We start from the raw sequence: 25,239 nt of genomic DNA, 5'->3' as shown, positions 1-25,239 counted from the left end.
AGCTCAGCCTCCCGGGTTCAAGGGATTCTCCTGCCTCAGACTCCTGAGTATCTGGGATTACAGGTGCCTGCCACCACGCCCGACTACTTTTTTGTATTTTTAGTAGAGACGGGGTTTCACCATGTTGGCCAGGCTGATCTCGAACTCCTGACCTCGTGATCTGCCCATCTTGGCCTCCCAAAGTACTGTGATTACAGGCGTGATCCACCGCGCCCGGCAGGAATGCATTTTGATCATACATTCCCTTTGTTTTTAATATTAAATTTACACAATATAATTTTTAATATTGGCTGCATTTCACAAATCGCTTACAAAATTCCTGTAAATTTGTCCTTTGGCTTACGCTAGTGGCCCCAGCATATCCCTGAGCTTGTTTAGCTGTTCTAATGATAGATGCATGAATGCTTTCCTGTTTGAGGCTATTATCAATAAAACAGTAATGAACATTTCTGTACAAGTCTTTGCATGGATATATGATTGCAATCCTCTTTGGTACAATTTGCTGAGTGATAAGAGAGATGTGTAGTTTTTTGTTGTTTGTTTTCGTTTTTGTTTTGTTTTGCTTTTTTCAGATAGAGTCTCGCTCTGCTGCCCAGGCTGGAGTGCAATTGCATGACGTCAGCTCACTGCCAGCTCTGTCTCCCGGATACAAGCGATTCTCCACCCTCAGCCTCCCGAGTAACTGGGATTACAGGTGCCCATGACCACGCCCAGCTAATTTTTGTATTTTTTATCAGAGACGGGGATTCACCATGTTGGCCAGGCTGGTCTCAAATTTTTGACCTTTGTTTTAAGACACAGACTTGCTTTGTCACCCAGGCTGGAGTGCAGTAGCACCATCATAGCTCACTGCAGTCTCCACCCACTGGGCTTGACAATCCTCTCTCCTTACTCACCCCCTACCAGTAGCTGGGACTACAGAGTGCAACACCACATCCAGCTAATTTTTGTTTTGTTTTTTGGAGACAGAGTCTCACTGTTCTGTGTCACCCAGGCTGGAGTGCAGTGATGTGATCTCGGCTCACTGCAACCTCTGCCTCTTGGATTCAAGCGATTCTTCTGCCTCAGCCTCCCCAGTAGCTGGGATTACAGGTGCACAGCACCACTCCTGGCTAATTTTTGTATTATTAGTAGAGATGAGTTTCACCATGTTGGCTAGGCTGGTCTTGAACTCCTGACCTCAGGTGATCCACCCACCTCGGCCTCCCAAAGTGCTGGAATTACAGTTGTGAGCCGCCGCACCCAGTCTGTATTTTTTTTTTTTTTTTTTTTGTAGAAACGGGGCTCTTGATATATTACCCAGGGTGATTTCAAACTCTTGGGCTCAAACAATCCGCCCACCTTGGTCTCCCAAAGTGTTGGAATTACAGGCTTACAGGCGTAAGACACTGTACCTGGCCAATGTTTGTTTGTTTATGTATTTTTTTAGAGACAGAGTCTCGCTCTGTCACCCAGGCTGAAGTGCAGTGGCGTGATCTTGGCTCACTACAACCTCTGCCTCCCGGGTTCATGCAATGCTCCTGCCTCAGCCTCCTGAGTAGCTGGGATTACAGGTGCCTGCCACAACGTCCAGCTAATTTTTGTATTTTTAGTAGAGACGAGGTTTCACCACATTGGCTAGGCTGGTCTGGAACTCCTGACCTCAAGTAATCTGCACGCCTCAGCCTCCCAAACTGCTGTGATTACAGGCTTCAGCCACCACACCAGGCCGGATGTTTAGTTTTTTTTTTTTTTTTTTTTTTTTTGAGGAGTCTCACTCTGTCACCCAGGCTGGAGTGCAGGGCGCGATCTGGGCTCACTGCAAGCTCCGCCTCCCGGGTTCACGCCATTCTCCTGTCTCAGCCTCTCAGTAGCTGGGACTACAAGCGCCCGCCACCACGCCCGGCTAATTTTTTGTATTTTTAGTAGAGACGGGGTTTCACCGTGTTAGCCAGGATGGTCTCGATCTCCTGACCTCGTGATCCGCCCGCCTCGGCCTCCCAAAGTGCTGGGATTACAGGCGTGAGCCACCGCGCCTGGCCTTAGTTTCTTTATTTTTACTTTTATTTTTTTGAGACGGAGTCTTGCTCTGTCACCCAGGCTGGAGTGCAATGGTGCAATCTCGGCTCACTGCAAGCTTCGTCTCTCGGGTTCACGCCATTCTCCTGTCTCAGCCTCCCGAGTAGCTGGGACTGGAATGAGACCACCACTTCTCCTGCTGTCCTTCCCAGCTTCTCCCTCACCTCCCCTTTTCCCTAGTTTATAAGACAGGAGAGAAGGGGGAAAGTAAAAAGTTGGAAAGAAACAAAAGTAAGATCAATAGGTAGATGACCTTGGCGTCACCACCTGGCCCTTGTGGTTAAAATAATAATAATAATAATAATAACCCCTGACCAAAACTACTGGTGTTATCTGTAAATTCCAGACATTGTATGAGAAAGCACTATAAAACTTTTTGTTCTGTTAGCTGATATATGTAGCCCCAGTCACATTCCTCACGTTTACTTGACTTATCATGACCTTTTCACGTGGACCCCTTAGAGTTGTAAGCCCTTAAAAGGGCTAGGAATTTCTTTTTTGGGGAGCTGGACTCCTAAGATGCAAGTCTGCCAACGCTCCCGGCTGAATAAAAAAATCTCTTCCTTCTTTAATCCGGTGTCTGAGGAGTTTTGTCTGCGGCTCGTCCTGCTACGGGACCACAGGCGCCTGTCACCACACCCGGCTAATTTTTTTTTTTTTTGTATTTTTAGTAGAGATGGGGTTTCACCATGTTAGCCAGGATGGTCTTGATCTGACATCACGATCTGCCCGCCTCCACCTCGGATGTTTAGTTTCATAAGAAATGATTAGAACTTTATCCAAAGTGATTATACCATTTTACTCCCATCAAAAATATATGAGATTTTCTTCTTATTATTATTATTTTTCTGAGACAGAGTCCTACTCTGTTGCTAGGCTGGAGTGCAGTGGCATGATCTCGGCTCACTGCAACCTCCACCTTCCGGGTTCAAGCGATTCTTCTGCCTCAGCCTCCCGAGTAGCTGGGACTACAGGCACGTGCCACCAGGCCCGGTTAATTTTTTTGTATTTTCAGTAGAGACGGGGTTTCACCGTGTTAGCCAGGATGGTCTCCATCTCCCGACCTCATGATGCGCCCACCTCAGCCTCCCAAAGTGCTGGGATTACAGGTGTGAGCCACCATGCCTGGCTGAGATTTTTATTTATTTTTAAATTTAATTTTAGAGTAGGTAATTTATATATTCACCTGGTGCAAAAATTAAAAAAAAAACCCAAACATGAAAATTATCTTTCTCACATCTGTCCCCTATCTGCTCAGGGCCCACTTTTTTTCCCAGTGTTATCACAGATAATCGTTACCGGTAGATTTTTGGCTATTTTTTGGTATTTCTGTAAATATGACAATATTCTGTAAATGTAAATAAATACAGATATATTTTTTCATTTCTACCATTTTATGTAACATTCTTACACACAGTTCCATACTTGGTTTTTTTCATTGAAAAGTCTACCTTGGAGATATTTTCATTTCAGTACATACAAAGTTTCCCCATTTCTTTTTCAAGTTATAGGCTATTTCACTGCAAGATAAACCAGAGTTTACTCAGTCATTTCCCTAGGTGTGGACACTAGGATTTGTTCCAGTATTTTGCTACTATGCACAATGCTGCAATTAATAGGCGTGAACTCATTTCATTTCACACATCTGTATCTCTGTAGGCAAACTGCCAGACGTGCAGTTGTTGAATAAAACATTGTGTATTCATTTTGACACACATCATCAGATGATCCCCTTTCCCATCCAGCAATGTCTGAGTGCCAGCTTCCTGGCAGCCTTATCAATAGCATTGCCAATTTTTTGGATGGTTGCCAATCACAGTGAACACTACTGTCTCAAAGAGTTTTAACTTGCATTGGTCTTTATAGAAGTGAGATTGGATATTTTTCATATGACTAACAGCCAGGCTTAGTCCTTTGCTGTGAACTCTAATTTTTCTATTGGGTGCTAGGGCTTTTTATTGTTGACTTCTGGAAGCTTTTGGAATATTAAAGAGATTAGCTTTGTCTATTTACATGAGTTGGGACTATTTCTTCCTTGTTAATCATTTATCTTTTGACTTTGCTTATGGTGCTTTTTGCCGGCCAAAGCTTTTGACAGTCATGACTTCTGGATTTCGAATAATACGTAGAAAGGCCCTCTTTACTCCAATACTAAAAAGGAATTTCCCCATGTTTTCTTCTTGTCCTTTTATGACTCCATGGTTACACATTTTTATATATATATATATATATATATTTTTTTTTTTTTTTTTTGAGACGGAGTCTTGCTCTGTCACCCAGGCTGGAGTGCAGTGGCAGCAATCTCAGCTCACTGCAACCTCTGCCTTCCGGATTCAAGAGATTCTCCTCCCTCAGCCTCCTGAGCAGCTGGGATTACAGATGTGTGCCACCACCCCCAGCTAATTTTTGTATTTTTAGTAGAAACGCTTTTTCACTATGTTGGCCAGGCTGGTCTTGAACTCCTGACCTCGTGATCTGCCCACCTCCGCCTCCCATAGTGCTGGGATTACAGGCATGTCAGCGCGCCCAGCTGTTTTTATTTTATAAACGACTGAAAAAAGACCAGAGCCAGGCCTCCTCCCTTCCGTCACTAATCTTTATTGCAATAACTCCCTCCTTTGTCATCCTGTACCTAGCTCAGACCAGACGACACCCCAAACACAAACACCAAGACACACACCTCTTTAATATGAAATAATAAACATACCTCCCCCCAGAGACCCCCTGAACTAATCAAATCATTGTAACTATATACTAAGCTTTACATAAAAATACTAACATTTGGCCGGGCGCGGTGGCTCACACCAGTAATCCCAGCACTTTGGGAGGCCGACGTGGGTGGCTGACCTGAGGTCAGGAGTTCGAGACTAACCTGACCAACATGGAGAAACCTCGTCTCTACTAAGAACACAAAAATTAGCCAGGTGTGGTGGCGGGCGCCTGGAATCTCAGTTACTCGGGAGGCCGAGGCAGGTGAATCGCTTGAACCCGGGAGGCGGAGGTTGCAGTGAGCCGAGATCGCCCCATTGCACTCCAGCCTGGGTGACAAGAGCGAAACTCCGTCTCAAAAAAAAAAAAAAAAACAACGAACATTCTAGTACACCTTTCCTGAACTCTGTCTATATAAATGATTCCGCACTTCTACACTTGAAACCGACTTGCATTCTCTGAAATCTGCACTCCTGAGCGGGCGCCCGCAGCCTCCACACTGGCAAAGGCTCCGTGAGCTGAGCTCCGCCCCGCTCCGCCCCCCGGGGACAAGGCTCGACTCCCGGGTGCGGCCAGAGCGGCCCGCGCCCTGGCGTCCGGGCACACACAAGGGTTTCTGCGGCGCGGGACTATCTCAAAATATAAATCAAATACTTTTTTCACAGAGCGTGAATGCAAAAACTACAGCTACGCCCCATCCGTTCGCCAATTGCGGCGGGCCCGCGCTCGTCCATCCGGGCGTCTCGAGGGCGCCGGCGGGAGCGCGCACGCTGCGCAGTCACGTGCCTGGCGCGCCCCCGTCGCGGCGAGCTCGGGCGGAAGTGAGGTCGACGACTCCGGTGGCTGCGCAGCGTCGGCGGGGAGCGCGGGCTGCGGAGAGGCGGGCCGGGCCAAGCGGAGCCGAGCTAGCGGGAGCGCGGCGCCGGGGAGGCGGCGGAGACGCGGGGCTCGGAGGGTCAGCCTCTTATCGTAGCCGGTCTCCTCGGCGCGCCCTCCCTCGTTTCGCCCCACGGCCAAGCCCGCCGCGGGCCGGCGTGCGCTGGTCACTGAGGCCCAGGTCGCCGCCGCGGCGCGGTGAGTGGGGGCGGGCGGCGGGCGACTGCGCGTCCAGGCCGGAAGTGCGGCGCTTTGTGCGGCCGGCTCGGGGCGGTGCCAAGGTCGGCCCGCGGCTCGGGGTCGCTTGGCGTCCGGACCGGCCTGGGGTGCGCTTTGTCCCGCGGGCAAGGCCGGGCGGGGGCCGGGGGCGGAGCTCGGCCGGACACGTACTCGGGCAGGTGCGGTCTTGGCGGCGCGGGCCTGCAGCCGAGGTGGCTTGGCGGCGCGGGGCGTTCTCCTAAAGGTCGGGGTCGCAGCCGTCAGGAATGCGAGCGTGAAACACGGGGGCAGAGCGCTGTGACAATAGTCATTTCCTACGTGTAACTACTCACTTTGTCTACCCACGAAGTAAAGATAATTTTTTTTTTTTTTTTTTGCTTGGCGGCATCTGAGCGTTCTCTTTCCAGCTTGAAAAGGCACGATTTAAATTACAGGCTTTTAAGATTTCCTTCAGAAAGGACGTTTCGTGGCCCATCCTGGGTTAACTTTGAAAAAAGAGTGCAGTGCGCCTTTACGACGTCCACAAATAAGGGTATTTCTGTTTTATAGTGTATGTGAACATGAAGTGTGCATCTCATGGGCTGTTTGAGTTTAGTCATTAAAATAAAACATAAGAATATTTTGCAGTGTTTTCGCATGCCAGGAAGTTTTACAAATAAAAAGGTTTATGTAGTTTCCACTCCTTAAACTTTCAGGTCATCCTTGTGTAATTTGAGATCACTTTTCTCAAATACTGTGGATGAAAGATTCTGGATTAAATAAAACTTTTTGGTTTTGGCAATAACAGGAACACATTTTTAAGCTTTTGTAGATAAAGAAGGAGTGGGTTATTTTTGCTTTGACAGCCAAGATTTGAACAGTGTAAGGCTATTCTAATTTTGAAGCTAGTGTTGCAGAAATTGTGAAAATCTTGCTTCTCTTTGTCTTTACAAAGCCGGCTTACTTTGGTGGAGTGTTGGCATATGTTACTCTTGTAACATTTTGGAATGTTTCTGAATACAAGAAAGCTTTAAAGTGAGTTAAAATTAGTTGTGATTTTGATTAAATGAAAGTTAAGGTCTGGTAGAAGGCGGCCTATAGACTTTTAAGAGTTGGAGCCTGCTTTCTTTGGGTTCTCCTGGATGTTCTCTATGCAGCATTCACTAGAAATGCCCAAGCAGGTAGTTCTCTTCTGACTCCTGCAGAGTCAGAAGAGTGGAAGGATTAGGCTGTGTGTGTAAGTTAATTGCCTGGAACCTAGAAGGCGGGAGTAAGCAGCCCAGGTCGTCTTATCAGATCTTAATATATTTGTTAGGAAATGAGAGCAGTGTAATGCCATAGAAGTAGAGGATTAAAATTGAAAAAAATCTACAGTGCGTTTTAAAATTATTTTTTAATAGGTTCCGTAGTTTAAAGGGAAATTATACCAAAGTTGTCTTATTTAGACAGTTTTTTTCCTGCATTAATTGAGCACGATTTTTTTTTTCTTTTTTTTTTTTAGACGAGTCACCCTCTGTCGCTCAGGCTGGAGCACAGTGGTGGGATCGCCTCTCACTGCAAGCTCCGCCTCCCAGATTCACGCCGTTCTCTTGCCTCAGCCTCCCAAGTAGCTGGGACTACAGGCGCCCGCCACCACGCCCGGCTAATTTTTTTGTATTTTTTTTTAGTGGACACGGGGTTTCACCGTGTTAGGCAGGATGGTCTCGATATCCTGACCTCATGATTTGCCCGCCTTGGCCTCCCAAAGTGGTGGGATTACAGGCGTGAGCCACCGCGCCCGGCCAAGCACAATTTTAAAAGAACAGTACACCAGTGTAATAGAGTGATACTTTTTTCATGCCTTGTGTCCAGTCTATTAAGTCTGTCTGATTGTACTGTGTAGAAATACATGAATTCCTCCCAGTCAGATGCAAACCCAAACCTTGGTAATGAAGGTAAAGTTTGGGGGAGAGTAGAGAACTTCTCTTTTCTTTTTTTTTTGTGAGATGGAGTGTAGCTCTGTCTCTCGGTCCAGAGTGCAATGGTGTGATCTCGGCTCACTGCAGCCTCCTCCTCCCGGGCTCAAGGGATTCTCCTGTCTCAGCCTCCCGAGTAGTTGGGATTACAGGCACACACCACTGCGCCCAGCTAATTTTTGTATTTTTAGTAGATACAGGGTTTTACCGTGTTACCCAGTCTGGTCTTGAACTGTTGACCTCAGGTGGTCCACCCATGTTGGTCTCCCGAAGTGCTGGAGCCTCCGCACCCGGCCTATATGCTCTTTTTATTTTATTTTATTTTATTTTATTTTATTTTATTTTATTTTATTTTATTTTTTTGAGACAGTTTTGCTCTGTTGCCCAAGCTGGAGTGCAGTGGTGTGATCTCGGCTCACTGCAACCTTCTCCTCCCAGGTTAAAGTGATTCTCCTGCCTCAGCCTCCCAAATAGCTGAGATTACAGGTGCATGCCACCATGCCCATGTAATGTTTGTGTTTTTAGTAGAGATGGGGTCTCATCTCACTATGTTGGCCAGGCTGGTCTCGAACTCCTGACCTCAAGTGATCCACCCACGTCGGCCTCCCAAAGTGCTGAGATTACTGATGTGAGCCACCGCATCCAGCCTCTTTTTTAAAAATATATTTTTGGCCAGGCGTGGTGGCTCACCCCTGTAATCCCTGCACTTTGGGAGGCCGAGGCCAGCAGATCACGAGGTCAGGTGATGGAGAACATCCTGGCTAACACGGTGAAACCCCGTCTCTACTAAAAATACAAAAATATTAGCCGGGCATGGTGGCGGGTGGCTGTAGCCCCAGCTACTTGGGAGGCTGAGGCAGGAGAATGGTGTGAACCCAGGAGGCAGAGCTTGCAGCGAGCCGAGATTGTGCCACTGCACTCCAGCCTGGGCGACAGAGTGAGACTCCATCCCAAACAAACAAACCAAAAAATATATATATATAATATATATTAAATTTGTATAGAGATGGGAGTCTCACTATATTGCCCAGGCTCATCTCAAACTTCTGAGCTCAAGCAGTCCTGCCTCAGCTTCCCGAAGCACTGGTGTTACAGGCACTTGCCACCACGTCTACAAGCTTTTGTTGATGATGTCAGACATTACTGAGACTTTCCAATGTTGATTTTTCTGAGTATTGTATCTTGTATATTGGTGTTTCTGAGAGTGAATTTAAACCTCTTGAAATTAGGTTTGTTGATATAAAATTTTAAAGGCCTGGTATTGTAGTATTTCATTCTTAGTGCTCTGTGTGGGAACTTTGTTTAGAGACGATATGTTTCCAAACTAGGAAAAAATAGTGTAGTGATGGGTCTTTCTTTCTTTTTTTTTTTTTTTTGAGATGGAGCCTCACTGTTGCCCAGGCTGGAGTGCAGTGGCATGATCTTGGCTCACTGAAACCTCTGCCTCCTGGGTTCAAGTGATTCTCTTGCCTCAGCCTCCCAAGTAGGTGGGACTACAGGTACGCGCCACCAGGCCGGCTAATTTTTGTGTTTTTAGTAGAGACAGCGTTTCACCATGTTGGCCAGGCTGGTCTGGAACTCCTGACCTCGTGATCTGCCCGCCTTGGTCTCCCAAAGTGCTGGGATTACAGGTGTGAGCCACCATGCCCAGCCAGGTCTTTCATTTTAAAGACAGACTTTTCTTCTGATTGTTATTTGATTTTCAAGTTAGGAATTTTTGCTGTCATCTTTTTAAAGGTAATCTGACATTTGTCTATTCTAATGCAGGTGTCAAACCACCCGTAGGAATTCTGACAGTTGAGTCATTTCAAATGGGAAGCTAAAAAAGTGGTAAGCTCGGCCTGGTGCGGTGGCTCACGCCTGTATTCCCAGCACTTTGAGAGGCCAAGACAGGCGGATTGCCTGAGGTTGGAAGTTCGAGACCAACCTGACCAACATGGAGAAACCCTGTCTCTACTAAAAGTACAGAATTAGCTGGGTGTGATGGCACATGCCTGTAATCACAGCTACTCAGGAGGCTGAGGCAGGAGAATCGCTTGAACCTGGGAGTCAGAGGTTGCAGTGAGCCAAGATCGCGCCTTTGCACTCCGGCCTGGGAAACGAAAGTGAAAACTCTGTCTCAAAAAAAAAAAAAAAAAGGTGGTAAGCTCTAGATCCAGCCTTAGGTTTGGGTTTTTTTTTTTTTTTTTTTTTTTTTTTTTTTTTTTGAGACTGAGTCTCGCTGTGTCTCCCAGGCTGGAGTGCAGTGGCGTGATCTCGGCTCACTGCAAACTCCGCCTCCCGGGTTCACGCCATTCTCCTGCCTCAGCTTCCCAAGTAGCTGAGACTACAGGCGCCCGCCACCACGCCCGGCTAGTTTTTTGTATTTTTAGTAGAGACGGGGTTTCACCATGTTAGCCAGGATAGTCTCGATCTCCTGACCTCGTGATCTGCTGGCCTCGGCCTCCCAAAGTGCTGGGATTACAGGCTTGAGCCACCGCGCCCGGCCCGGGTTTGGGTTTCTTAGTCCACACCAAGTGAGACTGGAAAGTTGGTGGTTACAGGGAGATTTTAGTGGCACTAAAATTTCAGGTAGATTGGTGATGGTGTGTTTTTTCTTTAGTTTTGCATTATGCAAAATTGAAAATACAGCAATACAGTACACAACCTTATATCCGACATCTTGATATAAAGATTATTAGCATTTTGTTGTATTTGCTCTTTTTATAGAAATATTTTAAATCATAGATGTATCGTTTTCAATTTTATGTACTTTATGGTGTCTCTACAAATTTATGTATTTATAGATAATCACAGTACTGTTATCTGGCTTAAACATAATTGTTTCGTACCAGCTGATACCCAGTATTTAGTCGTGTCCCAGATATCTTTAAACTCTGCTTACAGTTGTTTCAGTCTAAATCAAGAGTCCAAACAAAATTCATCTATTGCCTTTATATCTAAGTCTATTTTAATCTAGAACTATCTAGCTTTCCTCCTCTCCCTCCCCTTTTTCCCCCCACCGTTGCCTTATTGAAGAAACTGGGTCATTTGTCCTCTGGAATGTCCCACTTTTGGGGTTTGTCCGATTGCTTCATGGTGTCATCCAGCATATTTCCTCCTACTCCTGCCTTTCTTGTAAACTGGAAGTTAGATGTAAAGGTTCCATCTGATTTTTTTTTTTTTTTTCCTTCAGACGGAGTCTCGCTCTGTGGCCCCAGCTGGAGTGCAGTGGTGCGATTTCAGCTCACTGCAGCCTCTACCTTCCAGGTTCAAGCATTCTCATGCCTCAGCCTCCCGAGTAGCTGGGATTACAGGTGTGCGCCACCACACCCAGCTAATTTTTGTGTTTTTAGCAGAGACAGGGTTTCACCATGTTGCCCAGGCTGGTCTCGAACGCCTGGCCTCAAGCAATCCACCCTTGTCAGCCTCCCAAAGTGCTGGGATTACGGGGATGTGCCACTGCAACCAGCCGAGTAGAGTTTTATTATTATTCTAGGCTATAAGTCAGGTCATTATGGAAGGAGAGCTTCCTAACATCCTTCAGTACTTCATTTGGGTTTGCAGTTTTTGGCTGTTAGGAATAATGCTGTTATAAATGTTCATGTCCAACTGTAGGCGTAGCATGTGTTTTCACTTCTCTTGGGTATATCCCTAGGAGTGGAATTGTGGGGTCATGTGGTAATTCTGTTTACCTGTGCTGCTCAGGAGCTTCCTTGCCTACCAGACGGCATCTCCACTCAGCCCATATTTAAGGGTCTCCACCTGGTGGTTGTAACCTAAGCTGTCTCCACAATTACCTATTACTGATTCCCTACATAGAGCCTAAGCTCCAAACAAACTCAATTGCCTAATATTCCTAAAATGCATCTTGCTTTTTCTCATTTTTGTGGGTGATTTGATCCTATCCATTGTTTACTGGAAATGATGCCCTTTAATTATTATTATGTTTTGAGACGGAGTCTTGCTCCGTTGCCAGGCTGGAGTGCAGTGGCACAATCTCAGCTCACTGCAACCTCTGCCTCCCAGGTTCAAGTGATTCTCCTGCTTCAGCCTCCTGTGTAGCTGGGATTACAGGCACCTGCCAACACGCCTGGCTAATTTTTGTTGTATTTTTAGTAGAGATGGGGTTTCACCATGTTGGCTAGGCTGGTCTCCAACTTCTGACCTCAAGTGATCCTCCCAACTTGACCTCCCAAAGTACTGGGATTATAGGCATGAGCCACTGTGCCGGCCTAATGTTGCCCTTTAATCAAGTTTTTCCTATTTCTTCCCTCCCCCATAGAATTTTTGCTCTCCCCTCTCAGCCCTCAGAGCACTTTATTCTCTTGTGACTCTTAACACTTGTTGCCTTGTATCATACTTTTAGGCCGGGCACGGTGACTCACGCCTGTAATCCCAACACTTTGGGAGGCCGAGGTGGGCGCATCACGAGGTCAGGAGATGGAGACCATCCTGGCTAACCCAGTGAAACCCCGTCTCTACTAAAAATACAAACAATTAGCTGGGTATGGTGGCAGGTGCCTGTAGTCCCAGCCACTCGGGAGGCTGAGGCAGGAGAATGGCGTGAACTTGGGAGGTAGAGCTTGCAGTGAGCCGAGATTTGGCCACTGCACTCCAGCCTGGACGACAGAGCGAGACTCCGTCTCAAAAAAAAAAGTATTTGTACTTTTGATCTTATGTATATGTCTGCACTGTCCAATACAATAGCTGTCACGGGCCGGGCGCGGTGGCTCAAGCCTGTAATCCCAGCACTTTGGGAGGCCGAGACGGGCGGATCACGAGGTCAGGAGATCGAGACCATCCTGGCTAACACGGTGAAACCCCGTCTCTACTAAAAAATACAAAAAACTAGCCGGGCGAGGTGGCGGGCACCTGTAGTCCCAGCTACTCAGGAGGCTGAGACAGGAGAATGGCCCGAACCCGGGAGGCGGAGCTTGCAGTGAGCTGAGATCCGGCCACTGCACTCCAGCCTGGGCGACAGAGCGAGACTCCGTCTCAAAAAAAAAAAAAAATAAAATAGCTGTCACGTACACAGGACTATTGAAGTTAATTAAACTAAAAATTCAGTTACCATATTTAGACAGTACAGACACGTTTTCATCTATGTTTTTGCGATAGGGTCTTGCTCCATTGTCTGAGCTATATGATTATAGCTCACTGTGGCCTTGAACTCCCAGACTCAACTGATCTCAGATAGCTGGGACCACAAGTGTGCACCACCACATCCAGCTAATCTTTTTACTTTTTGTACAGACAGGGTCTTGCCATCTTGCCAGGGCTTGTTTCCATCTTTGTGAAAGTTCTGTTGAACAGTGCTTTTCTAGATTGTAAAACTCAGAAGAGATTGTGACTTGACCTTTGGTTTTATCTCTGGTCTTTGTGTAGTGCTTTGCTTATCTGGAATTCAACTAAGAAATAAAATTAACTCCTGGCACAGAAGAAAGAAATAACATTTGGGAAATATTTGCTTCTTGGGAGATGATAGTTGAACCAGAGAAGTATGTGAAATATTTGCAGACCTCCACAATTTCTTTGTTGCACATTTGCCAAGCATGGGTTAAAAGTACAGGGGAATAGGGATTGGCAGTTGCTAGTTTGTTTATTCCTGAACTATAGGGTAAGACACACAAGTGATTCTCCTGCTTACCTGCTTGTTTGTATACTTGTTTTCTCCCTACTCTGAACTGTAGGCCTGCACTGTCCAGTATAGTAACCCCTAGCCACATGTGACTACTTATGTTGAAGTTAAATAAAGCTAAAAGATGCAGTCTCATACTAGCCTTATTTTTCAGGTGCTCAGCACGCTTGGCAGGCGGCTGCTGTAGGGGACAGCACAGATAGAGAAGGATGTGGTCATTTTACAAAGTTTTGTTGGTCATTGCTGGTCAAGACCTATCACATAGCTGTAGCTGTGAATGGCATGACAATTTTGGCATTTGGCTTTGGTTTTGAAGCTTAAAAAAATTAGACGGTTCAGGTAATGAATGTTTTAGTTACTAAAGTTGCCAGTTGATTCCTAATTTAATCCAGAACTTCCTGTTACAGAGGCTAAGGATGTGACCTAATATTTTCTTCTTAGTACAGGATTGCTTGGTTGTGAGTATTCTAAATGAGTCAAATGAGCTGAAAATTTGAAGTGGTTTCTTTTCGTATTTTGTCTTTGTAATGGATTTTGACGCCTAGAGTGTTCTGAAAGGCATTTGTTTTTTAGAAAGTTGGTAGGTAGTTGCACCTATTTTGTACCAGGTGTTGTTATTGATGCTGGAGACAATTGCCTTTAAGCAGAACCAGGTACATGTTCCCTGTTTGTTTTGGCTACATTCTAAATGGGAATGTGGGGAAGGCAGACCTAAAATGCACATTTTGTGTTTTGTTACTCTTTACCTATTTTTCAGAGATGGACGCTTTCTGTATTGCCCAGGCTGGTCTTGAACTCCTGGCCTCAAGTGATCCTCCCACAGTGCTGGGAATACAGGCATGAGCCATTGTACTCAGCCTAAAAATAGACTTTTTTTAGGTCTAGCAGTTTTAGGTTTACAGCAAAATTGAGCAGAAGGTACAGAGGTTTACAGCTAAATTGAGCAGAAGGTACAGAGAGTTCCCATATAGCCCCCTACCCCACACATGCTGTTTTAAATCTTTTTTTTTTTTTTTTTTTTTTTTTTTTTTTTTTTTTTTTGAGACGGAGTCTCGCTCTGTCACCCAGGCTGGAGTGCAGTGGCCGGATCTCAGCTCACTGCAAGCTCCGCCTCCCGGGTTTACGCCATTCTCCTGCCTCAGCCTCCCGAGTAGCTGGGACTACAGGCGCCCGCCACCGCGCCCAGCTAGTTTTTTGTATTTTTTAGTAGAGACGGGGTTTCACCGTGTTAGCCAGGATGGTCTCGATCTCCTGACCTCGTGATCCGCCCGCCTCGGCCTCCCAAAGTGCTGGGATTACAGGCTTGAGCCACCGTGCCCGGCCTGCTGTTTTAAATCTTAAAGATCATCTTAATCTTTATAACCACATGCATCAGTGAGTAATTTACCAGATGAGAAATAGTGAAAGCTCACACTCTAATACACTGCATTTTTAGGAGGCCAAGGCGGGAGGATCACTGGAACTCAGGAGTTCAAGACCAGCCTGAGTGACGGGGCAAGACTCTGTCTCTACTAAAATGAGCCAGATGTGGCAATGCACACCTGTAGTCATGGCTACTCTGGAGGCTGAGGTGGGAAGATCACTTAAGCTTGGGTGATCAAGTCTGCAGTGAGCTATGACTGACAGAGCAAGACCACGTCTAAAAAATAAATAAATAAAGTTAAATAATACACTGGATAGGAGTCAGAGGAGCTTACTGGAGAGTTGAATGGGAATCAATTCCCAACAATACTTCTGTTGGGGAAGGGATGGAGTCCTGGTTGTGGCTGTACAAGTTATTGAACTTGTCAGGAAAAGGAAATATTTATGGATGATAAAACATTGAATGGATTAATAGAGTTGCTGGGCTGTAACCAATTAGTCTTTATTGGGAAAAAAAATTTAACAAATTTTTAAAGAAATACAGGAAACTGGCCGGGCGCGGTGGCTCAAGCCTGTAATCCCAGCACTTTGGGAGGCCGAGACGGGCGGATCACGAGGTCAGGAGATCAAGACCATCCTGGCTAACACGGTGAAACCCCATCTCTACTAAAAAATACAAAAATCTAGCCGGGCGAGGTGGCGACTGTAGTCCCAGCTACTTGGGAGGCTGAGGCAGGAGAATGGCGTAAACCCGGGAGGCGGAGCTTGCAGTGAGCTGAGATCCCGCCACTGCACTCCAGCCTGGGAGACAGAGCGAGACTCCGCCTCAAAAAAAAAAAAAAAAATACAGGAAACTAGTGTGGCATGGTGGCACACACCTGTAGTCCCATCTACTCAGGAAGCTGAGGTGGGTGGATCTCTTGGGCCCAGGAGTTTAAAACCAGCCTGGGCAACATGATGAAACCTCATCTCTATTTAAAAACACACACACACACACACACACACACACACACACACAAAACCTAGCCAGGTATGGTGGCACCATACCTGTAGTCCCAGCTACTAGGGAGGCTGAGGTGGGATAATCACTTGCACCCAGGAGGTCAAGGTTGCAGTGAGCTGAGATTGTGCCACTGAACTCCAACCTGGGCAACAGAGCAAGACCCTGTTTTGGGGTGGGGTAGGGGGCGGGGGGAAGAAATACAGTCCCAGCACTTTGGGAGGCTGAGGTGGGCGGATCACGAGGTCAAGAGATGAGACCGTCCTGGCTAACATGGTGAAACCCCGTCTCTACTAAAAATACAAAAATTAGCTGGGTGTGGTGGCACACGCTTGTAGTCCCAGCTACATGGGAGGCTGAGGCAGGAGAATCACTTAAACCTGGGAGGTAGAGTTGCAGTGAGCTGAGATTGTGCCTCCAGCCTGGCGACAGAGCGAGACTCTGTCTGAGAAAAAAAAAAAATAATAATAGTAAATAAATACAGGAAACTGCAGAAGGAACACTAAATCCACTCCTGTCTAGAGTCAGTCACTGTTCATATTTTTATATATTTCCTTTGAGACTTTTTTTCTGTTTGTGCAGGGATACACATCTTTATACATATAGGTGTTTATTTGGGATCATACTGTGTAGTGCAGGATGCATTGTAATACCCTACTTTGTTTTCACTTAACATTGTATTATTCTGTTTTTAAACATTTCATGAAAAGCAGCTGCCTGCTACTTCATGTCCTGGATATATCTTGGTTAACTATCCTCCGTTAGGAGAACATTTTGGTTACTTGTAGAATTTTCCGCTTGTTTTTTTTGCGACAAAGTCTGGCTCTGTTGCCCACCTTGGAGTGCAGTGGCACGAGCTTGGCTCACTGCCATTTCTACCTCCTGGATTCAAGTGATTCTTGTGCCTCGGCCTCCCAAGTAGCTGGGATTACAGGTGTGTGTCACCACAGTTGGCTAATTTTTGTTTTGTTTTTGTTTTGTTTTGTTTTTGAGATGGAGTCTTGCTCTGTAGCCAGCCTGGAGTGCAGTGGTGTGATCTTGGCGCACTGCAACCTCCGACTACCTGGTTCAGGCGATTCTCCTCCCTTAGCCTCCTGAGCAGCTGGATTACAGGCGCGCGCCACGACGACCAGCTAGTTTTTGTATTTTTAGTAGAGATGGGGTTTCACCATGTTGGCCAGGATGGTCTCGATCTCCTGACCTAGTGATCCCTCCACCTCGGCCTCCCAAAGTGCTGAGATTACAGGCATGAGCTACCATGCCCGGCCAATTTTTGTATTTTTAGTAGAGATGGAGTTTCACCATGTTGGCCAGGCTGGTCTCACACTCCTGACCTCAGGTGATCTGCCCACCTCGGCCTCCCAAAGTGCTGGGATTACAGTTGTGCGCCACCGTACCTGGCCTTTCCCCTTGTTTTTAGTGAACATAGAGCTAACAATTTTTATTCCTTAGCTTCTGATGGACTGAGGAGAAGTGTGAAGAAAAGTTTATCATGCCCTGGTTTGGCACCCATTAGGACATTGAGTGTCCCTTTTTTGTTCTCTGCTGGTTATGGACAGCATGAAATGTATTGTTTTATAAGCAGCACAGAGAAAGCACTCTAGCTGCCTGCTTTTTTAGGACTGGTACTGGAGAACAATCAGAGGGCAAAAGTGCTTGGCTAAATCGCCTTTTTTTTCTTTTAGTTTTTGCAATCATGAATCCGGTTTATAGTCCTGGATCTTCTGGGGTTCCCTATGCAAATGCCAAAGGAATTGGTTATCCAGGTAAGCAAGTACAATTTTGTTTTCATTTTTGAACTTTGAATACGTGGTATATTTTCATGTCACTTTTTTTAATTGACAAACGTAGCTCTAAGTGGCTTAGACAAGAAAGAAAATACCTGGAAGTAAACAATCAAGTGGTAGGACTGGATTTGGTCAAAACTTGATCTAGTGGCTCCAGCAGTTGGGACCAGGATGTAGTTTCTCTACCTCCTGGTCTCAGCTTCACTTCCTCAGTGTTAACTTAGTGTTGGTCACAGGTCCCATTCCTTCTCATTGTGGTCTCTGAAGTTCAGGCCCCTCGCAGTAGTCCCTCACTAAGAGCCTCTTTACCTTCACCCTACAGGAAAGCCCGATGGGGCTGCTTGTTCTCTGTTCAAACCAGTTCTGGGCTTTGTTCTGATTAAACTCAGCGTCTCTCCCTGGTCCATAAAGGGGAGTCTGCTGATTGACTTAGGCCTGATCCACATCCCTTTGGTGGAGTCAGCTAGTCAAATATGGACTGCAAGTGAAGGTTGCAAGGAAATGGATATTGAGGGAACAAGAGCTGGTTGGTCAAAAATAACAAATGGTTGTTCCCTTTGGTGACTTTGCACAAGGAGTAGTTATTTGTGATGATACAGTTTCAGTTTGGGTTCTGATAATATGATAGAAGAGATAACCCCAAAACTTTGTTGCTGTAAGACTCTCAGAAAATGAAATAAAACATTTTACAAATGTATAACTGAACTTGCAGGAGGTAAGAGAGATAGCTGGGGTCAAACGTGAAAGCCCTGTTAAACTCAGCTCTCCTGGCCTTTGAACTAATGTCCTGCCTCTCCTGGGGACATGTGCTATTTGTGGGTTTTAGCAACCCACGTGGGGGTAGAGACTGAGTCTTAGGACCCTTGCAACAGGGAATGGAAGTGAGACTTCTTATCAATCATTCTCGCCCCTCTGGAGAGGGATACTCCCCACCAAAGAGATAGACTAAACAGTCTAGTCATCCAGTGGCCCCATAAGGAAGTTTGGATGCTTGGGCTCTGAGAACAGGGGGAGATCCTTACTAAGACTTTGTAAGCATTCAGAGATGTTTGGGGCTCTAGCTTGTATTATACTCCCCAGGGGTTCAGAAGTTGAGAAATTAACGTAAAAATAGTCTCCAGGCTTCGTTACTCCTGGAGCATCTGACAGCAGCGAATGCAGAACTGCTGTGGGGGCGTATGTTCACAACCCAGGTTGCGTGGGCTTCCTGCAGGCAAAGTTCTGCCTGCTAGCATGGGATGCCTCCCATCAAGTAAGAGGCACCACCCATGACAGACTGCAGGAGAAGAACCATCAGGTAGAAACTATGTCACGTGGACAAATTTAGAAGAATTGTAGATAGAAAGAATCAGAAACATAAGAGGAGAACAAGATGCTGGGAAAAAAGAACTAGCTGGAACTTTAAGAAATGAAACAAAATGGCGTATGAACAAGTTTCAGGTTAATGTCAAGACAAAACACTTGTGGAGAGAAGAAACCAGAATGCAACATAAGGAAAGGCAGGAAAACAACAGTAAAGAAACAGTGGCCGGGCGCGGTGGCTCACGCCTGTAATCCCAGCACTTTGGGAGGCTGAGATGGGAGGATCACGAGGTCAGGAGATCGAGACCATCCTGGCTAACACGGTGAAACCCCATCTACACTAAAAATACAAAAAATTAGCCGGGTGCAGTGGCGGGCACCTGTAGTCCCAGGTACACGGGAGGCTGAGCCAGGAGAATGGCGTGAACCCGGGAGGCGGAGCTTGCAGTGAGCCAAGATTGCGCCACTGCACTCCAGCCTGGGCAACAGAGCAAGACTCTGTCTCAAAAAAAAAAAAAAAAGAAACATCTGGAGCTCTTCTCCAGGACTGAGTAGAGAAACCATAAGAAAAGGAGTGGCAGGCCGGGCGCGGTGGCCCACGCCTGTAATCTCAGCACTTTGGGAGGCCGAGGTGGGTAGATCACGAGGTCAGGAGATGGAGACCATCCTGGCTAACACGGTGAAACCCCGTCTCTACTAAAAATACAAAAACATTAGCCAGGCGTGGTGGCGGGAGCCAGTCGTCCCAGCTGCTCAGGAGGCTGAGGCAGGAGAATGGCGAGAACCCGGGAGGTGGAGCTTGCAGTGAGCAGAGATCGTGCCACTGCACTCCAGCCTGGGCAACAGAGCAAGACTCCATCTCAAAAAAAAAAAAAAAAAAAAGAAAAAGAAAAAGCAGTGACAGAATTTTCCAGAATTGATGAAGGATAATTTAGTGATGAGCTGTGTCAACACCAGTTTAAACAGTGTTTTAAATAGCTAAGGAGGATCCTGAGTGCAGCTGGAGCCAGAGGAATGGCCAAAACCAATGGCATTAGCACACGCTTACGGTTCTCATCAGTACAATAAGACAAGGATTGCCTCTTGTAATCACCAGTTTTGTGCAAAGCTGTGAGGATGCTGAGGTATGTGCATTTTGCTCCTGCTGTTTGGTTAGTCAAAAGCAGGGATTGGTAAGTTAGATAAAGGTCTAGATAAAAATATTACGCTTTGTGGATCATACCATCTCTGTCATCACAACCACTCAACTCTGCCTTCGTAGCACAAAAGCAGCCATAGATAATACTGAGCATGTAAGGGTGTGCGTGTTCCAGTGAAACCGCGACAACAGGCAGTGTGCTGAAATTGCCGTGTGGGCTGTCATTTACTGACTGGTCAAGAGAATTGGAGTAAAACACTTTTTTAGGCTTTTTTTATTTTTGGTCTACAAAACACGTTTAAAGGAAGATTTCTGTAATTTTGAAACTTCACTGCCAAAAGCTAAGAAGATATGAGAAAGGAAAATGCTTTTATGCAACTTTGTACTCTTACTGGCCAATGGAGAGTCTGGTCTATAACTTTTCTTTTTGTTTACGTTTAATGGAAAAAAGTAACTCTTCCTCAAAATGCTTTCTTCCTTTTTATTTTTTTGAGATGGAGTTTCTCTGCCCGTGCCCAACCTGTTCATTTAATTCTTCATTAACTTATAAACAGTTCTTTTATAGCTGGGCGTGGTGGCTCATGCCTGTAATCCCAGTAATTTTTGAGAGGCTGGGGCAGGCGAATCACCTGAGGTCCGGAGTTCAAGATCAGCCTGGTCAACGTAGTGAAACCCTATCTCTACTAGAAATACAAAAAATTAGCCGGATGTGTAATACCAGCTACTCGGGAGGCTGAGTCAGGAGAATCGCTTGAACCTGGGAGGCGGAGGTTGCAGTGAGCCAAGATAGCATCATCACACTCTAGCCTAGGCAACAAAAACGAAACTCTGTCTCAAAAAAAAAATTATTTTACTATTCTTTTAGTGCTTATTATAAAGATTATACCACTTTTATTTTTTTTATTTTTATTTTTTTGAGACAGTCTCGCTGGACATCGCCCAGGCTGGAGCGCAGTGGCACAATCTCAGCTCACTGCAACCTCCATCTCCCGGGTTCAAGTGATTCTTCCAGACTTTGTGCCGTGAAGTCAGATGAGGGTAACAGGACCTAGTGCGTGATACCATTAGCACCCTTATTACTCTTGTTAAGTAATTATGTGATTTAGAGTTTGGAATGAAACTTCCAGAAATGTTATAATTGAAGCTGGGCACTGTGGCTTACGCCTGTAATCCCAGCACTTTGAGAGGCCAAGGTAGGTGGATCATGAGGTCAGGAGTTCAAGACCAGCCTGGTCAACATGGTGAAACCCCGTCTCTACTAAAAATACGAAAATTAGCCAGGCCTGGTGGTAAACACCTGTAATCCCAGCTACTCAGAAGGCTGAGGCAGGAGAATCGCTTGTAACGGAGGTTGCAGTGAGCCGAGATCGTGCCACTGCATTTTAGCCTGGGCAACAAGAGTGAAACTCTGTCCCCCCCCAAAATAAAAAATAAAATATATAATTGTGACCTATCAAAATTCTGAGGGAAAGCCAGGCGCAGTTCTCACACCTGTAATGGGAGGCTGAGGTGGGTGGATCACCTGAAGTCAGGAGTTTGAGACCAGCCTGGCTGATGTGATGAAACTCCGTCTCTAGTAAAAGTACAAAAATTAGGTGTGTTGGCATGCACCTGTAAGCTCCTCGGAAGGCTGAGGCAGGAGAATTGCTTGAACCTGGGAGGCAGAGGTTGCAGTGAGCCAAGATCGTGCCATTGCACTCCAGCCTGGGCGACGAAAGCAAAACTCTGTCTCAAAAGACGACAACAACAAAAAACAAAGTTCTATGGGAAGAAGACAACTAGAGACACATCGTTGGCCACACATAGTGCTCTCGGGGCTGCTTAAGTCAGTCCGTGGAGTTCTGGGGACAAAGGTAAGAGCGATGGCTTTGCAGGAACTCTGGTGATTGTGCGTCACTGCTTCAGTTGATGACATGAGATTGTTCTGTATTTTTCTTCAGCTGGTTTTCCCATGGGCTATGCAGCAGCAGCTCCTGCCTATTCTCCTAACATGTATCCTGGAGCAAATCCTACCTTCCAAACAGGTATGTGCTGGGTGATAAAATGCTTTGTACGTACAGCTGGGAGAGAAAAGTCAAGGGATGGATTTTGAGAAGGGTGGGTATAGAATTAGGACTTGGTTGAGTCGATTTCTCAAGTTCATTAAATTAGCCTGTTGATAAGTGCAACAAAAGCTTAATTCTCACTGCACTAAAGCTTTATATACTGTGTTTCTCATGTCCTCCCACAAGGCAAATCTGTAATCACTAGGTTGTTAGAGTTAACTCTGCCAGAGCATCTGTTCATGAAGTAGTATCACCTACTAGAAACTGAAGACTCTTGCCATGCTAACAGGTGGAATTTCTATGTTAATGTTTTTAGAGATAATTTTTTATTTGACTACTTTAGCACTCTGATCATATTTTTTTAAAAAGTATTATTTTCCATGTAAGGTATATATGAATATTTTTAGATTTTGGAAATCACTGTTACTATTGAAAGTGGAATTGGTTTGGGTCTGAATCGTGAGGAGATTGGTTATTTAGTGGGATTTCCTCCTGGGAGCCTGCACTTTCCGGTGTTTTCCTTTTGGACTTTTTTCACCCGCAGCAGTGGTGGTGCACACTCTGATCTGAGGCTGTGGTGTGGCCTTAATCCTGCTGGGGCAACTTTTGTCCCTCACACTAGCCTAACACAGTTAACTCTGACAGAGGAGGACACAATAGCAGTGTCCTTTCCCCAAATTCTTCCAGTTTTGTGGATCATGAAATTCTGCCTTTATGTTCTGTCCTTACATCCATCTCTTCCTTTCCATTTCTACTATGACTACCCTTGTTCAGCCTGTAGTTCACAGCCTGAAAAAAACCTTCTTGACTTGGTTGTCATGCTCCCGAGCTTTCTCTCCCTGGGTTAGTGTTCTTCCCATTTAAACCAGAGCGATGCTCCCAGATGAGTTTTTCTCAGTGGTTTCCCATGACTATAAGACACAGTTATGCCAAGAGTCTCGACTTTCAGTCCCTGGCTGTTTGCCACATTGGCCCATTTTTTCCCCTTTAGAGTGGTTTTCCTTTTGTGTTTTGCCTTGAAAGAACCATCCGTCTCGTAGTGTGTATCCGTAGTTCATTCCTTTTTATTGTTATGTAGTATTTTGTTGTATGGAAATAAATATTTCAGTTGCTTATCCATGTACCATGTGATGAACGTTTGGGTTATTTGCAGTTTTGGGCTATTAGAAATGAAAATGCTGTTAATATTTACATGCAGTTTATTGTGTGAACATATGCTTTGATTTCTCTTGAGTAATAAATACAGAGGATTCGAGTGGCTGGTTATTATGGCAGGTGTGTATTTAACTTTGTGAGGAACTGCCAAACTGTCTTCCGAAATGGTGGTACCATTTTACATTCCTGCCAGCAGTGTTTGTGAGTTGCAATTCCTCCACATCCTTAACAACACTTGGTGTGGTCAGTCTTTTTAATTCTAGCCATTCTAGTGAATGTGTAGCAGTATCTTTTCATGTGCGTATTTGCCTTCTGTGTGACTTTGGTGAAGAATTTGTATACAGCTTTTATTGTATGTCGGTTATTGTTTTTTTATCATTGAGTTTTGAGAGTTCTTACCAGATATATGCATGTTTTTTCCCAGTCTGTGGCTTTTTCATTCTTCTAATAGTGTCTTTAAAAGTGGTTTTAAAAGTTTGGGCCAGGCGCGGTGGCTCACGTCTGTAATCCCAGCAATTTGGGAGGCGGAGGTGGGCAGATCACGAGGTCAGGTGTTCGAGACCAGCCTGGCCAACATGGTGAAACCCTGTCTCTACTAAAAATACAAAAATTAGCTGGGCTTGGAGGTGCGCTCCTGTAATCCCAGCTACTCAGGAGGCTGAGGCAGGAGAATTGCTTCAACCCAGGAGGCAGAGGTTGCAGTGAGCTGAGATCATGCCATTGCACTCCAGCCTGGGTGACAGGGTGAGACTCCGTCTCAAAAAAATGTTTGATGAGGGTTAGTCGTTTTATGGATCATGCTTTTTGGTACCATACTTAAGAAACTTGTGTAACTTGGCTGGGCGCAGTGGCTCACGGCTGTCATCCCAGCACTTTGGGAGGCCGAGGCCTGCTGATCATGAGGTCAGGAGATCAAGACCGTCCTGGCTTACACGGTGAAACCCGCTCTTTACTAAAAATACAAAAAATTAGCTGGGCATGGTGGTGGGCACCTGTAGTCCCAGCTACTCGGGAGGCTGAGGCAGGAGCATGGTGAGAACCTGGGAGGCGGAGCTTGCAGTGAGCTGAGATCACGCCACTGCACTCCAGCCTGGGCTACAGGGTGGCGAGACTGTCTCAAAAAAAAAAAAAAAAAAAAAAAAAAGAAACCTGTGTAACCTAACTTCACAAATATTTTCTTCTTTTTTCTTGTAGAAGTTTTACACTTGTAGGTTTTTCATTTATGTCTGTGACCCATTTGGAGTTAATTTTTGTGTGTGATGGTAGGAATGGATTGAAGTTTGTATCCTTGGCATACGTATGAATGTGGCATGTGATAATCATGCTGTAGACCACCATAACATTAGTTACTCTTTTAGGATTTTCAGAGGTAGCCCACTTTTACTCATGTCTTCATGGAGGCACAAATCAGTGTGAAAATGTACTTAAAACTTTCAGCTTTTTTATTTTACAAGAAGAACCTTGAGTTTATTTCAGGCTGACAGAGCTGTTCTTGCCAAAAATGTGCAGCACTGCCTCGCAGAGGCAGGGTGGTGTTTGGAGGCCAAGTGCTGCTGACAACTTCCCACCTTGGGCGCCTCTGGGGGCCACCCTGTGGAACATGTGCCACCCATCTCATTATTATTTTGAGACGAGGTCTTGCTCTGTCGCCCAGGCTGCAGTGCAGTGGTGCAGTCACACCTCACTGCACCTTCAACTTTCCAGGCTCGAGCAATGCTCGCCCCTCAGCCTCCCGAGTAGCTGGGATTACAGGTGCACACCACCACACCCAGCTAATTTTTCTATTTTTTTGTAGAGATGGGTCTCACTGTGTTGCCTAGACTGGTCCCAAACTCCTGGGCTTAAGTGATCCTCCTGCCTCAGCCTCCCAAAGTACTGGGATATTATAGCCGTGAGCTACCATGCCCAGCTTGTCACCCATCTTCTTGAACATCTCTCCTTTCTCATAGGGAGGTAAGGCCTGTGTTGTCCCTTTTCCAAGACTGCTCTCAAATTGTTCTGTAATCCAGAAGCAGGGACAGGCAGGTAGCAACT

The 25,239-nt window shown here is 45.8% G+C and overlaps 1 protein-coding gene across 1 annotated transcript in view; it reads left to right on the top strand.

Moving 5' to 3' along the window:
* Positions 1 to 5,598: 5,598 nt before the first annotated feature.
* The window catches only part of FAM168B (family with sequence similarity 168 member B), a 36,583-nt gene continuing 16,942 nt past the window's right edge, over positions 5,599 to 25,239 (top strand). Inside the window, exons 1-3 of the mRNA XM_050751825.1 lie at positions 5,599 to 5,841; positions 17,464 to 17,544; positions 21,946 to 22,029. Coding sequence (XP_050607782.1) covers positions 17,475 to 17,544; positions 21,946 to 22,029 — 154 coding nt within the window. The 5' untranslated portion in view covers positions 5,599 to 5,841; positions 17,464 to 17,474. The remainder of the gene's footprint in view (positions 5,842 to 17,463; positions 17,545 to 21,945; positions 22,030 to 25,239) is intronic.

The sequence above is a fragment of the Macaca thibetana genome, chromosome 12 (assembly GCF_024542745.1).
Source record: "Macaca thibetana thibetana isolate TM-01 chromosome 12, ASM2454274v1, whole genome shotgun sequence".
NCBI lineage: Eukaryota > Metazoa > Chordata > Mammalia > Primates > Cercopithecidae > Macaca > Macaca thibetana.
Note: the sequence above shows the minus strand (reverse complement) of the source record. Positions and strands in the feature narration are given on the sequence as shown.